At 46.9% G+C, this 16,483-nt stretch overlaps 1 protein-coding gene across 1 annotated transcript in view; it reads left to right on the top strand.

The window, feature by feature from the left end:
- Positions 1-7,895: 7,895 nt before the first annotated feature.
- Positions 7,896-16,483, top strand: part of LOC143973859 (cysteine-rich hydrophobic domain-containing protein 2-like) — a 34,962-nt gene continuing 26,374 nt past the window's right edge. Inside the window, exon 1 of the mRNA XM_077474766.1 lies at positions 7,896-8,073. Coding sequence (XP_077330892.1) covers positions 7,898-8,073 — 176 coding nt within the window. The 5' untranslated portion in view covers positions 7,896-7,897. The remainder of the gene's footprint in view (positions 8,074-16,483) is intronic.

The raw sequence follows: 16,483 nt of genomic DNA, 5'->3' as shown, positions 1-16,483 counted from the left end.
AGGGCAGCAGGCCCAGCAGCCAAATAATACAGCAAGGAGGGCACAGACGATGGCTAGTCAGGACAGATTAAAAAGAGAAGTTTATTTTGTGGAAAACAAGTTTTTTCATTGTTCATTTTCAACTTTTCTTTATATACTAATGGGTTCTATACTTAACCTAGCCTAATTCCATTTTTATATCTATAGCAGTATAGATGTATATAATAGAGGAAAGAGAGAAATATCTACCAATTTATTCATTATAATAATACTAATTAATAATGAGCCTTTTATTTTTAAATTGCATTAAAAAGTCAACATATTGGCGCTACTTATGAATTTATCTTATCAGAGATACATATTAATTATATGGTCATATTAATTTATAAGAAGAGAAATTATACTCTGCCAACTTACATGCTCAATAAAAGAATGGAGATTCTTTCCTATAGTCCTCTATTAGTGCTAAACCATTAGGGATATCATAAAGCCCAATAGGAGTAGGTTGGACTGCAAGGAATAGTGCACCCACAAGCTATCCAGCTTGCTTCTAGGGTGTCTACAATGTATAAAAGAATAGGGGGTTAGCAAGTACAAAATATAAGAATCCTAGCAGAAGGATCAATATAGAAGTTTTTATCTGAGAATAAAACTTACTAACCGTATAGATTTATTATTTAATATTATTAACATCTTTTTTTATAGAAAAGCAAAGATGCCCTTTTAAGACCCCTTTCCCACTGGGGCATTTTTCAGGCGTTTTTCAAGCGCTTTAGCGTTAAAAAAAGCGCCTGAAAAGCGCTTGAAAGAAGCCTCATCTGCAGTCCCAATGTGAAAGCCCAAGTGCTTTAAGAGCCCTTTCACAATGTCAGCGCCCGAAAAACGCTCGTAAAGCGCCGCTTAAACTAGCAGCGATTTACCAGCGTTTTTCGAGCGTTATTGGGGCGCTTTTAATCCCTGCTAGTAGTGCCCACAAAACGCTGCTGCCAATAGCGTTTTTCAGGCGTTTTTCAGGCGCTTCCCATTGATTTCAGTACTTTTCAGGACTTTTTTTGACGCTCTGCCAGCGCGGCGCCTCAGTGTGAAAGCACTCGGGCTTTTACATTGGGATTGCAGTTGCAGCTTCTTTCAAGCGCTTTTTTTAACGCTAAAGCGCCTGAAAAACGCCCCAGTTTGAAAGGGATCTCTGTGTGAAAGCACTCGGGCTTTTACATTGGGATTGCAGTTGCGGCTTCTTTCAGGCGCTTTTTTTAACGCTAAAGCGCATGAAAAATGCCTGAAAAACGCCCGTGTGAAAGGGATCTAAGTGATGTAACACTCCAGCATCTGCCAAAAACTGTAATCCACGTTTTGGGTTGATTGACTGTGTAAAGTGATTTAAACCCAAATTCTATTTTTCAGTACAGTATGTTTAGCATCATGTCCAATTGTATATAGTTTTCTTAACCAGTTGCCACAAAATCACATACCTGAACATCATTCTGCTATCAAGTGGTTGCTGCAGGCATCACACCGATACTATTTTTTAGAGACAACAGTCGGCTTTCTTGTAATAACAACCGATGCGGCTAAGCAACCGCTTGATTGTTATTACAAGCAGCAGGAGGGGATGACCACACATATGAGGTATTGCCGCGATCATTAGAGCAAGAACAATAATTCTAGCCTTAGAACTCCTCTGTAACTCTAAACTGGTGAAAAAAGGAATAAAAATGTAGCGCTAGTGTCAAAATACCATATGTTTGTAACACATAGTAAGGTGACCATATGCCAAAATACACTAGTGACTAAATACATGTATAAATTTAAACAAGTCCATAAAGTGTCCATCAAGATACTAGATGGATCCGCCAAAAAGCCCACCACCTTATAGAGGAAAAAAGCCAACAGTTGGATAAACCTCTTAAGGTGGTAACATTGGAAGGGTAGTATAGATGGATGCTCTTACCAGAGTTGGTGGACCTGCATGTCAGCAACACCAGATCATAAAGGCATGTAAGACCCCAATGGTGCAGAGACGATATGCTGAGTCATGGATGATCCTCCGTCAATACGGGCCAGTCAGTGATGTCACCAGGAGACCATTACACAATGGAATCCAGGAAGGGAAAAGAGTGCCAGCAGAAAGTATGCCACCCAAAGGTGGTCAGCAAACACTTGGAGCAGGTGATATGTAAAACAAAAAACACAAGCTCCCAATGGTGTAGATCAAAAGGCAAAAATGGCTATTTATTTCCATAAAAGCAGAAAAAAATGTACAAAACAAAATAAAAGTGATCACGAAATTTAAAAAGCAATATGGGGAGTGGAGAAACTGGGCCCTGCGCGTTTCGTCCGAAGTGGACTTCTACCGGGGCATCTAACAGCTCCCCCATATTGCTCATATATAAATAGATAAATTCTAAAAATATACACCAATCACAATTCTCCATCAATAATTGGTGGCTAAATTATCTGATGGGAGGATGGAGGTCACACGATGAATAGTGTCACATCACCCCATCAATAGCCAATAAAATGTCAAGATATTAACAAACCCCCAAAATACCTACATACATTGGCGCAAAAGCCTGCGAAAAACGGGCCCCAAAGATCAAGGGTAAAACAAATACCCAATAGAGAACAGGAATATAGGTGGCAAACAATCATATATAATCATATAGAGTAATGCACATCCAATCCCAAAACACAGATAACACAAATAGGAAGAGTGTCAGTCTCCAAAGGGGGACCGATCAGTAACCCACAATGAGAGGTGACAACTGCTAACGTCCGCACTAGTGTGTGTCTCAAAATGAGGCTTGCAGCACAAACATTAGACACAGAAAATGACGCTGCTTCCAGGTAGAGGACCACATCCGGTCCCAAACTGGAAGTCATGTCAGAAACGTCATGTTTCGCACTATAGGCTTCCTCGGGAGTTTCATGGGGTGCAAAGTGTGCAGTTGCTGAAACAGAACCAACACCTTTAAAATCCCATAATGTTTTGACTAATTTTTTTTGACTAGGTTCCAGTTTCTGCACCCAGCCACTCTGATTAACTCCAGCTCACACTGCTCTAATCCCTCTTGTGTGCTCTTATCCCTACCTGTGTTCATTGAAGCATAGTAAACTGTGTTTACTGTGATTCAGTTTGTGATTGATAAGGAGGATCTGTACAGAGTGCTTTCTGTTCATTCACTGTCCAGTGCAGCTGAGGCTGCAGAAAAGGGAACTAAGGAATATATGTCCTCAATTTCTTTCTCTATCTCAAAAGTGAAACATCAAGGGTCTGTTTAGAACCCTGTTATGAATGAAATTTTGGTGTGGGGGTATTGGAGTAGCCGTTCACGCTAACTTTCTATAACCCACCAAAACATAGAACCCTGTTATTTTACCAAAGCCCCTCACGGAGAGGAAGAACGGGGAGAATGCTTGTTTACATACTGCTGACATGTGGTGCATGTACTGCATTACCAACAATTTTTTTGAGTTTTTTTGTGTCTTCCCCTTCTTCGTCTTCTTTTTTCCCTTGTTTTATTTGCATTACTATTCTTAAAAGCTGGCCCTTTAAAAAAAAAAAAAAAAAAAAAAAAACTTAAGTGCACTGTGTTTAGACGCAGGACACAGCCCGACGCCGGACACATTGCACCTATGGGAAGCGCCACATCTATGCAATCATGAGATTGCACACGTGGGGCTTCATTTGCGGGCGTTTAGCCCGCCTTGTAGCTCTTTGTGAAGCACGAGTAGCTTCCGCCTATTCGTAGTATATATTACTACGGCCAGGCGGTTTGATTGACATCTGAGATGATGTCACTTCCTGTTTTCTCTCTCCAATTGCGCCCAGGAGAAAGGAACCAGTAAGTATGAGGAGGCCTCGCTGGAGAGGACAACACACTGCAAGGTAAGTAAGGGGGGGTTTGATGTAAGGCTGCTGCAACTAGGAGACACATTCTGCTGCAACTTGGTGACAAATTCTGCTGCTACTTGGTGACACACGCTTCTCTAATTTGGTGACACATTCTGCTGCAACTTGGTGACACATTCTGCTGCAACTTGGTGACACATTCTGCTGCAACTTGGTGACACATGCTGCTCTAACTAGGTGACACATTCTGCTGCAACTTGGCGACTCATGCTGCTGCGACTTGGTGACACGTGCTGCTGCAACTTGGTGACACGTGCTGCTGCAACTTGGTGACACATTCTGCTGCAACTTGGTGGGAAACATGCTGCTCTAACTTGGTGACACATTCTGCTGCAACTTGGTGACACATGCTGCTCTAACTTGGTGACACATGCTGCTCTAACTTGGTGACACATTCTGCTGCAACTTGGTAACACATGCTGCTCTAACTTGGTGACACATTCTGCTGCAACTTGGTGACACATTCTGCTGCAACTTGGTGACACGTGCTGCTGCAACTTGCTGACACATTCTGCTGCAACTTGGTGGGAAACATGCTGCTGCAACTTGGTGGGAAACATGCTGCTGCAACTTGGTGGGAAACATGCTGCTGCAACTTGGTGATACTTGCTGCTGCAACTTGGTGGGAAACATGCTGCTGCAACTTGGTGGGAAACATGCTGCTGCAACTTGGTGGGAAACATGCTGCTGCAACTTGGTGATACTTGCTGCTGCAACTTGGTGGGACACATGCTGCTGCAACTTGGTGGGACACATGCTGCTGCAACTTGGTGGGACACATGCTGCTGCAACTTGGTGACACATGCTGCTGCAATTTAATGGCTACACATGCTGCTGCAATTTGATGGGGACACATGCTGCTGCAATTTGGTGATGACACATACTGCTGCAATTTTGTGATGACACATACTGACGCAATTGATGGTGACACAGGCTGCATTTGGTGGGACACAGGCTGCATGTAAGGAGGGACTCAGCTGGAGACACCTGATGGCATCTGGTGGCAGGTGACATGGCTATTGACACGCTCAGGGCTCCCACTGATTCTGCATTATGGTGAGTTTAATGATTTAATTTTATATTACAATGTTATAATAGAAATAATGCGCTTCAATCATCCTGACACCATAACAACCATGGTGCCGGAATGATTGAAGTGCTAACACCGGGTGTTTGAAATATCTTTATCTGCTGATTGTTAAACTTTCTAGAATATACATATTTCTATTGTTGTGTAGGATCTGTCCCTGCTGTCCCTCCATCCCTCTGTTCCTCGTTCATCTCAGACACTAACCACACCACCTATAGGAGTTGTTGGAGGCCAGGTACATGCTTCAGTAGACAGACATTGACTAGTGACATACTATGAGACTGCTAAAATTTACTACTATAACAGGGCAATAGGGAAACAAAGATTAGTGCCTGCAGGGGCCTCAAGGGCTGCAGAAAAAGCGCCAAAGAGCAGCAGAGTGGCCCCCAGGCTGCAGTTTTGGAACCAGGGGCCTATGGGATCAAATATGTGTTAAATATGCAACAGTGATTTCTGGTTTTAATTAGGGCCGCACATTAGGGGGTACAGCCGATACAAACTTAGGGGGGCCAGGCGTCCCAGCCATCCCAAGCTGCCCGCTCCACTATAGCTTCCTTTGTTTGGCCAGTGACAGTGGGTGGGCGTGGCTTCAGGGGTGATGTGACCAGTGCACAGTTCAGTTAAACTGAGGGAAGGGCTGCATCCTGTATCGGGATCAGAGCTTGGTTGGATGGTGGTGGTGAAGAGGAAGGGGGAGCGTTCGTAAACCCACATGCCCATTGAATGTGTAGGTGGTACATTGCTGCTGCACACTTCCCATACCTCTGAGCTGAGCTGATGTTTTTGGCTGTCTCTTTCCTGGAGGGGATGTCTCTTTGCTGAATTGGGCTCTATTTGCTGGATTGGGCTGTCTCTTTGTGGGAGGGGATGTTTCTTTGCTGGATTGGGCTGTCTCTTTGTGGGAGGGGAAGTCTCTTTGCTGGATTGGGCTGTCTCTTTGTGGGAGGGGATGTCTCTTTGCTGGATTGGGCTGTCTCTTTGTGGGAGGGGAAGTCTCTTTGCTGGATTGGGCTGTCTCTTTGTGGGAGGGGATGTCTCTTTGCTATTTTGGACTGTCTTTTGCTGAAGGGGCTGTCTCCTTGCTTGATTGGCTGTCTCTTTGTTAGATTGGGCTGGCTCTTTGCTGGAGGGAATATCTCTGTTGGATTGGGCTCTTTCTTTGCTGGAAGGGATGTCTCTTTTGCTGGATGGGGATGTCTCGTTGCTGGATTGGGCCGACTCTGGATCAAAGTGCTGACTGCCATAATCTTTGGCTAGAGATTTGTTCAGCTTTGAAGCGCCCAGCTGCGAGTGGCTACTCTCTGGGCTGCATTAGAGACTTTCTGATATTAGGAGTTCAAGGTGCCTAAGTTTCTTCACCCTTGTCCTCTGTTCCCATATGAGGCTGTGTTTGTTGGATGTTACCCCTGCAAATAAAAACCTTTTCTAAAGGACTTTTATGGTGTCAGCGTCCAAGCTGTTGGGTAGTAACCCTGGGAACCCCTAGCCGTGGAAGAACAAGCCAAGCGGAGGTAACCGGTAAGCCCAAAAATTAAGAACGCCCTGCCAAGGGTTATGGCCGCTACATATGTGAGATAACATTAAGTGGTCTTGCTATGCAAGAACACTTAATGTGGGGTGCCCCCTAAAAAAAAAAAAAAAAAAAATGAAAAGTCAGCAGCTACAAATACTGCAGCTGCTGACTTTTAATAATCGGACACTTACCTGTCCCAGAGTCCAGCGATGTGGGGGAACGAAGCCCCCCCTCCTTCCCCGCCCCGCCATCATTCTTACTGTGGACATCCTGCTGTGGCTTCACAGCCGGGGACACCCACTGCGCATGCGTGAGCGGCGCAGGGCGCCGTGATACGCCGCACAGTCATCTGGGACACGTGACAGGTCACCAGATGACTGTGTGGCGCGAGGGGAAGCGATGTCACCAGCCCGGGCAATGAAGAAGGCAGAATACGAGGGACCCCCTAGCAACAGGCATTTAGAGGTGAGTAAAAAAAATAAATTCCGATTATTTTTTATGAATTTGAAACTATTTTTTATTTTTTTGGTGGCAACACCACTTTAACTATAGAGATCAGACCAAAATGAGGGACAAATGAGGAGGCCTGTGGGACATTGCTCCAAATCAGGGACAATTGGGATCTACGCTAAAACGTTTGTACAGTAGAGTAGATGGCCACCACATGAGATTCCCCTCACTGTCTAGCCTCCGGGAGAAATGAAGGGCGCATGTTAAAGTGGTTGTAAACTCTTACAAACCAACTTTGACCTACAGGTGAGCCTAGATTAAGTCTTACCTGTAGGTCCAAGAAATATCTCCTAAACCTACATGGTTTAGGATATATTTACAAAAAGACAGGCACCGCTGTCTATGGCGCATGCACCATAGACAGCAGAGCGCATGCGCACTGGGCAGGCCGCAGATTGCGGCGATATGCCACTCGTGTCGGCTCCCGTGCGCATGCACGGGAGTGACGTCATCACGGCTCAGACGAATCACAGCGCCGGAGCAGCGAGACCCGGAAGTCACTCCGAATACATGGCAGCGGTGAAGATGAAGGAGGATCGCTTCGGGGGCTTTGTTCTCAGGTAAGTTATTCATAATGAGCTAGTACATACTAGCTCATTATGCCTTTGCCTTTCAGGTTGTTTTTTTTTTTTACATAGCCTTTACTTCCTCTTTAAGGACACAGGTAGCAGACGAACAGCCAATATAACATGGTTCTCTCCCCCGTACAGAACAGAGGAGAGGAGAGTAGAGTATTCTCTCTCACACCACCGCTCAGCGCCCACCACCATCCCTCACAGCGCAAACCTGCGCCATATTTCCCGCCCTCACACACACCGCGTCACAGGCCCCCCCCCCGCCCACTGAGAGTCACGTGAGGTCACCGCAATTCCCGGCTCCGTCCTCAGGTGACGTCATGAGCGTCTTGCTACCAAACATGGCGGACTTTGATACCATATACGAGTTGGATGAGGAGGAAGAGGAGGACGGAGAGGACCGGGAAACGGGCTCTGGCCGGGTGGTGGCCGAGGAACATTTACTCCGATACGCTCCGGACCCGGTGGTAGTGAGGGGAGCCGGACATATTACCGTGTAAGAGACGAGGGGAGTCCGGAGTGTGGGGGGGAGCAGGCCTCGGATGGGGTATATGTCCTGAGCCGGCCTCCCTACACTGGCTGTCCACACAATGCTGCTCCGATCCCCTCTTGGGAGCTTCATTGGCTCCTCTGTGGGCTTCCCTTCCCCCCAACCAACCAAATGTTTCATCGTTCCAGAGTGCACCCCCCCACCACATCACCAGAACCTGCACCCCTCCTGTGATGAGGTGACAACGCCCCCCCCATTTCTGACACATGGGAAGTGTTGTCATGTTGCCACTGGACTGCAGGGTTCTGTGCGCTCCAATGTGACCCGCCACCGCCTGATGCATCTTTACAATGTGCCGAGGACCCCGTTCACGCCATGGACACGCAGTCCCGATGCCTTTCTGCATGTGCGATTTTGATGCAGTCCAGTGCATTTTTTTTCCCTTAACCTTAAAGAGGAAGTAAACCCTGATGAGTTTACTTCCTCTTTGATTCCCTGCAAAGGTAAAGCATAATGGACTACTATGCATCGTATAGTAGTCCATTATGTGTCACTTACCTGAGACAGGAGCCAGCGAAGTCACCGCTGTCCCCTGTAGTCCGGAGCATCCATCTTCTTGGTGGGTCTCGCTGCTCCGCCGCTGTGATTCGCCGGAGCCGCGATGACGTCACTCCCGCGCATGGGAGCCAACACTCTTGGCATATCGCCGCGATCTGCGGCCTGCACGCCCCTGTCTACGGCGCATGCACCGTAGACAGCGGTGGCAGTCTTCGGGTAACTATCTCCTAAACCGTGTAGGTTTAGGAGATATTTCTTGGACCTACAGGTAAGCCTTAATCTAGGCTTACCTGTAGGTCAAAGTGGTTTGTAAGGGTTTACAACCGCTTTAAAGAGGAAGTAAAGGCACTTAAAAAAAAAAAAAAAATGCAACCTGCAAGGCAAAGGCATAATGAGCTAGTATGCATAGCATACTAGCTCATTATGAATAACTTACCTGAGAACGAAGCCCCCGAAGCGATCCTCCGTCTTCTTCTTCACCGCTGCCATGTATCCTGGAGTGACTTCCGGGTCTCGCTGCTCCGGCGCTGTGATTCGCCAGAGCCGCAATGACGTCACTACCACGCATGCGCACGGGAGCGGCATATCGCCGCGGCCTGCCCAGTGCGCATGTGTGGCTGTCTTTTTGTAAATATCTCCTCTAATAGGTTTAGGAGATATTTTTTGGACCTACGGGTAAGCCTTAATCTAGGCTTACCTGTAGGTCAAAGTGGTTTGTAAGGGTTTACAACCACTTTAAGGTCCAGTTCACACCACATGCAGTCCAGTGCGTTTTTTTTTTTTTTTTTTCTGCATCAAAAACGCATGGAAAGTAGGTTGTATCGTTTCCAATGGCATAGTTCACACCAGTGCTTGACGTTGCAGGGCATTCCAGTTCCAGAAAAAAAAAGAGTAGAAGATGTTGCATTTTTTTCCTGGACTGTACTGGAACGCTGTAAAACGCACTGGAACATGCGTGTTATTTAAGGTTACGAAAAAAAATGCATCAAAAATGCAACCAAAAACACATCGAAACCGCACTGGAACCCATCAAAATGCACATGCAGGAAAGCACCTGGAACATATCCGGACTGCATTTCTATGGTGTGAACTGGCCCTTAAAGCGGAGTGCCGCTTAAAAAATAAATAAATAAATAAAGTCAGCAGCTACCAATACTGCAATTGCTGACTTTTAATAATAATTGGACACTTATCTGTCCCAGGGTCCAGCGATGCGGGGGAACGAAGCCCCGCTCATCTCCCCCTCCTCTCTGCAGCGCTGGCATAGTCACTGTGGGGCGCCCGGCTGTGGCTTCACAGCTGGGCACGCACTGACGTGTCCCAGATGATTGCTGGGAGGGGGGGGGGAGGTGATCTCCCTTCCGGTGTGCTGGGAGGAAGTGGGAGTTGGAACCCTCAAAAAAGAGGGTATCCCCCCCCAAAAAAAATAACACGCCAAATGTCAGGGGGTCACCTACCCGTAAAGCAGAAGTTCCATTTTTGGATTTTTTTTTTCCAGTGTGTTTTTTATGCTTTTTGCAGTGTTCAAGTGCAGTACTTTTATTTTCTGGAACTGCAAGCACTGGTGTGAACAATGCTATTGAAAACCACATGACCTACTTTCCATGCATTTTTTGATGCAGAAAAAACACACACTGGACTGCATGTGATGTGAACTGGCCCTAAAAATATTTCCTGAGATTTAAAACAAAGTAGCAATGGTCCTTTGTTATTGTATGGGGGTGGGCCCTGGTACTCCAACAGTATTTTACGTTTCATGAGGGGGTGCTCTTTAACCCCCCCCCCCTGCACACTGCATGTGTGTATGGTGCGCAAGGTTTGTGTTTTCCAAGAGCACGCTCCGGGCACAGTGATAGCATTAGTCACAGGCGGCTCCTGGACTCTGCTTATGAGCAGGATGGGCTCTCAGTCATGTGACAGCTAGTGGTCACATGATTTGGAAGTCTTTACCACGCCCCTCCCAGCATAAAGACCCCCGTTTAAAGCATAAACCCGTAGATTTAGAAACGTTAGATTTCTGGCACATGCTGGTGTTCTGACGAGAAAAGTCCCCCGACGGATAATGTCCGCCCTGTACTGTGCAGGTCGCAGCGCTTGTGCAGTACGGAGGACAAAGGAGCCGCCGAAAATCTCCGAGCATGAACAGCTGTTGATCAGCTTTTACACGGCGCTGCGCAATTAAGACTACGTTGTGCCGCCCCGCTCCCGATGCCCATGCAGCTCTGCAAGATTCGGATGCATACAGAAGAGGCCACATGATGGGCAGAGCTCATACGATGGGGGTGCAATTCTCAAAAGAGCCAATGTATTGTTGAGGGTGGCACAGTGGTGTAGTGGTTAGCACTCTAATCTAGCAGTAAGAAGGGTCGCTGGTTCAAATCCCAACCATGACGCTGTCTGCCTGGAGTTTGCATGTTCTCCCTGTGCCTGCGTGGGTTTCCTCCGGGTACTCCGGTTTCCTCCCACACTCCAAAGACATGCAGGTAGGTTAATTGGCTTCTGTCCAAAATTGGCCCTAGTATATGAATGGGGACCTTGGATTGTGGGCTCCTTGAGGGTAGGGACCGATGTGAGAGTGCAATGTACAGGGATAGGGACAATTGTAGACACTCACTCAGGTTGAACTGGATGGACTGGTGTCTTTAACCTTACTAACTATGAAACTGTGTAAGGGGCAAATTGCTTGTGTTAGTTAAATAGATCCTGCAGGACCTAGGAGAGTTTACTTCCACTTTATAGATGAGGGGGGGTGCTGTAAATAAAAACATTCTTTAGGTGTAGGCCGTTTATGTATTTTCTTGAAGCCTGCCTGTGGAATACTCCCAGGACATTGCTAGGAGAGGTCTAGTCCTTACGGCTCACCTCCACCATCACGGATGTAAGCTCTCAGATGTTTAGCTCAGGGCTACTGCATCAGATGGGAGAGAGAGAAGGCATGAGGGGGGGGGGGGGTCTGAATCAAAGAAAAAGGTGAGGTGAACAGTAATGATTAGGCCTCACTTAGCAACATTCTGGGAGCATTTCAGTCAGGCTTCATAAGGTATGCAAATGGCCTACACCTAGAGCAAGGGCATTATCCAACTTAAGTCGGAATTGCTGTTTGTTTTTTTTTATCTACAAAAGCCCCTTACTTGTATAGGCAGTTTTTGGTAAAGGCAAACTTGGGCCTCTTTCACACTGACGTCCCGTTCAGGCCCGCCTGTCAGTTTTTCAGGCGGACCTGAACGGGTGCTCCATAGAGGTCTATGGAGCGTCGGATGTCAGCGGTGACATGTCCGCTGACATCCGACCCGCTCCGATCCGAAAAAGTGTAACGGAGGAAAAAGCTATTTTTCCATCCGTCTGCGGATCGGGTGACGACGGGCACTGCGGTCCGTCGTCATCCGATCTCCCATAGGGGAGAGCGGCGCTGTGACAGATCCGTCCCTGCGCAGTGTGCAGAGACGGACCGGTCATCTCCCTGCTCAGCGGGGATCGACGGAGTGATCCCCGCTGAGCAAACGGATATCCACGGGGCGGATCAGAACTGATCCGTCCCGTGTGAAAGGACCCTAAGCCTTTAAAGTGGAACTTTAGTCATAACTTCATAAAAAATAATGTTCTGTAGCAAGGAACATACATATTCTACATACATTTTGGTGGTGTAATTTCATACATTCATGTGTGCTGTAAAATCCAGCAGTGTTCCTGTTTCTTTTTTGCTGGAGGCTGCCATTTTACTGAAGCCCAGAGCCACTGAACAGCAGTAAATCATAAAGCAGAGCTAACATCGTTTTGATGGTTTAAAAAAAAAACTGTTAGGCCCCTTTCACACGGGACGGATCAGTAATGATCCGCCCCGTGATGATCCGCTTGCTCAGCGGGGATCGCTCTGTTGTCCCCGCTGAGCCAGCGGCGGACAGGGTGGTCTCTGCACACTGTGCAGGGACCGCCCTGTCAGCTCTCTGCTCTTCTCTATGGGGGATCGGATGAACACGGACTGTCTGTCCGCGTTCATCCGATCCGCTCTGCAGACGGATAGAAAAATAGGATTTTCCTCTGTCTGCAGAATCGGACAATAGTGGAGGTAGACAATATCGGGTGTCTGCGGATGTTCATCCGCAGACACCCGCTATCCCATAGGGATGCATGTATGTCCATATTTCATCCGCAAACGGATGGATGAAATACGGACATACCGTCCGCATGTGTGAAAGGGGCCGTACATTGCTGAAATAGCTGACTGTCAAATGTGTCCTCAGCCAAACTGTCAAAGCATCAGATGGCTGGTGTCATAACTGATCATATGTGCAGCATCATGGCAGTTGTAGATCAAACAGAAGCTGCTTCCTTGGCTGTAAAGTATAGGCGAGTTTAAAACTGCTTTAAGGCTGTCCTCAGATCAGCCTCTACAAACTTGGCACTGCCTAAAAATAGGGCATGTGCAGAGAAGGGTGAGAGATTGTATTAGACCCCTTTCACACTGGGGTGCTTTGCAGGCACTACAGTGCTAAAAATAGCACCTGCAAAGCGCCCTGTAAGAGCCGTCTGTGTGCATCCAATGTGAAAGCCCAGAGGGCTTTGACACTGGAGCGGTGTGCTGGCAGGACACTAAAAAAAAAGTCCTGCTAGCAGCATCTTTGGACCGGTGTATACACCGCTCCTGCCCATTGAAATCAATGGGGCAGCGTGGCTTTGCAGTGGTTTTAACTCTTTCTCAGGGGTAAAAGTGCCCTGCTAGCGGCCAAATAGTGCCGCAAAATTGACTGTAAAGTGCCGCTAAAAATGGCAGCACTTTACCGCCGGGGCACACGCCGCCCCAGTGTGAAAGGGGCCTTAATGGAAGTATAGGCACTTTTTTAATGTTTACAGCTATAACTGCAAAAGGGGCCATCCTGAAGTGAACAATCGGGACTTAAATTTTCTGATTTAAAATTCCACTTTAACCATTTGCCGACCATATAACTTGCATATACTGCGGCAAGGTGGCACTGCTGCGCACAGGATCACATACTTAGTACATAATCTAACACTTCCGGGTAGGGGGCATGCAAGCGCACTGCCGGCAGGCTGCTCCTGCTGTGATCATACACAGTGGGAGCTGATCTACGGCTACCGCGGACTCAATGTGCACCTGCCGATCACCCAGCACGGAGGCAGAACAGAAGTCTGACGGGAGGGAAGGGATGGAGTTTGTGTCTCCACAAAGCAGGGACTAGGATTCATGTCTTCCTGTAGTAAAAGCACCTCCCATACGGTACACTAAAACACTGGCTAGGAAAACGGGTAACCTTTTGATCACCCTAGATCAGTGATGGGAAAACTTGGCACCCCAGATGTTTTGGAACTACATTTCCCATAATGCTTATGCACTCTGCAGTGTAGTTGAGCATCATGGGAAATGTAGTTCCAAAACATCTGGGGTGCCAAGGTTCACCATCACTGGCCTAGATGTTTAATCCCTTCCCAGCCAGTGTCAGTACAGTGCATATTTTTAGCACTATTCACTGTATTTGTGTCACTGATCCACCAAAAGTGTTAGAATGTTCACTGCAAAGTTGCTGATCACCACCGCTACTAGTAAAAAAAAAAATATCCCATAGTTTGTAGACACTGTAACATTTGTGCAAACCAATCAATATACGCCTATCTGGATTTTTTTTTTTTTTTTCTTCCAAAAACGTGTAGAACAATACGTATTGGCCCAAATTGATGAAGACTTTTTTTTATATGTTTTATAGCAGAAAGTAAAATTTTATTTTTATTTTTTTCCCGAAATTTATGGTCTTTTTTTTTAATTTTTATTTGTTTTATAGTGCAAAAAATAAAAACCGAAGCAGTAATCAAATACCACCAAAACAAAGCCGTAATTGTGGAGACATACATTTTATTTTTAATACAGCGTCACACGACCGCACAATTCTCAGTTAAAGTGGTGTTTCACCCAAAAGTGGAACCTACCTTTTATCTACTCCCATACCCCCCCCCCCCCCGTGCCATGTTTGGCATCTTTGGGGGGGGACAGTTACCCTTCCCCACTTCCGGGAGACATCTTTGTCCCTTTGGAAGTTCACCCCCCCCCCCCCCCCCCCCATATCCTTCCTCTGCCGCCGGGCCAGTTAGGAAGTGCAACGTGCTTCACACAAGTGCAGTAGGGAAACAGCAGTGAAGCTAAAAGGCTTCACTGCTGGTTTCCCTTACGACAAACGGCAGCACCCAACAGCCGATCCAAAAATTGGCAGGGGTGCTGACATCATGGGCTCTGTGATTGGTAAGTGTCCAAATATTAAAGTCAGCAGCTAACAGTATTTTTATTTTTTCCCCCCAGACAGAACACCGCTTTAAAGTAACGCAGTGCCGTATCGCAAAAAAAGGCCTGGTCAGGAAGTTGGGGTGGGGGGGGGGGGGGGGGTAAATCTTTCAGAGGTCAAGCTTAAACATGCAAGTTGATGCAATGCACAGCTGCTCCAGTCTTGGTAAATTTCCCCCCAGGGTGTTCTCTGTCCATTAAAAGTGGGAGTCCACCGTTCTTTTTATTTTTTATTTTTTTTAAAGCCAGCAGCTACAAATACTGCAGCTGCTGACTTTTAAAATAATGACACTTGCCTGTCCAGCACGCCTGATCTCGATCGTCTCTCGGGTGCTGCCGCCGCCATCTTGGGTATGGGAATCAGGAAGTGGAGCCTTTCGGCTTAATTTCCCGGTTCCCTACTGCGCATGCGCGAGTCGCGCTGCACAATAAGGATGGTCCCCGCTGTCTCTGGGATCCGTATGTTTCCCAGCAGGCAGCGGGGGACCTTCGGAAAGGGGCGTACCTTCTGCAGAATCTACGCCGGAAGTGGGTGCAGATACCTGTACTTTACAGGTACCTGCACCCCCCTGAAAGGTGCCAATTGTGGCGCCAGAGGGGGGGAGGGTTCCAATGAGCGGAAGCTCCACTTTAGGGTGGAGCTTCGCTTTAAAGTCTTCTTTTTGTTGTGGTGTTTTATGCTGTTTTCCTGCAGAAAAGAGTCCCCATCTTCATTTTGTCTGGGGACGTTGTCACGGGGACAGAAAGTGATGGGAAATTCTAAATGTTATAGTTGTCACCAGCACAAGAATTGAGGGGAAACCTGATGTTGAAATGTGGCCATATGATATAAGGATCCTGAAGCACCGACCCCCCCCCCCCCCTCGCATTTGATGGACTTTCAATTGATTTAGACACTGACAAATCGGGTGGCTGTGGCAGAATTTTGTTCATCTCGTCTGAAAGATCAAATAAATATCTGCCTGTGTTTTAGACAAGATATTACATAATACAGGATGGATCTAATGATCATTTTAGTAGATCATTTCTATCCCAGCACTTCTATAGTATGGGCAGCATTGTTCTGCTCACATTGGATGTGTCCGCAGTGATTACAGGGTGATATGTTAACACAGACAGGGCCGTGTCTGCCAGCGTTGGACGCCAGCAGTTTGTGCACTTTGTAACGTTTAGGGCCTGTTTGCACTCGCCTGCACACTAAACTGGAGCGTTCTAATGTGCAGGCAGCGGTCCGTTTTGGGCTTCATTGATTTGAACCAGGGCAGAGTGTTATGGCCCCCCCTTTTTATTTTTATTTTTTTGTCTTTTGTAAACTTTGTGAAGTGCAGAAAATGACACTTCCTTTATGTCACCGCAGAACCTTCGGTGCATTGTACTTGCTGTTCAGTGCCACCCAGTGAGATGTGTATTGATTGATGTATGTTGTGTAATATCGCACATCTTTAACACAGAGAAATGCCGCTTTCTGGTGTGAACATGACACATTGGAAGTGATTTGTTTTCTGTGTGCCATTGCAGTTACATGCATTTATCCATGAGAAAAAAAATGCAAGTAACTGCGCATAGTGT

Source organism: Lithobates pipiens, unplaced genomic scaffold, assembly GCF_037356315.1.
Source record: "Lithobates pipiens isolate NorthernLeopardFrog02 unplaced genomic scaffold, aLitPip1_a1.2 Scaffold_1, whole genome shotgun sequence".
Classification (NCBI taxonomy): Eukaryota; Metazoa; Chordata; class Amphibia; order Anura; family Ranidae; genus Lithobates; species Lithobates pipiens.
The sequence above is the reverse complement of the archived record's forward strand: the minus strand, read 5'-3'. Positions and strand labels throughout refer to the sequence as shown.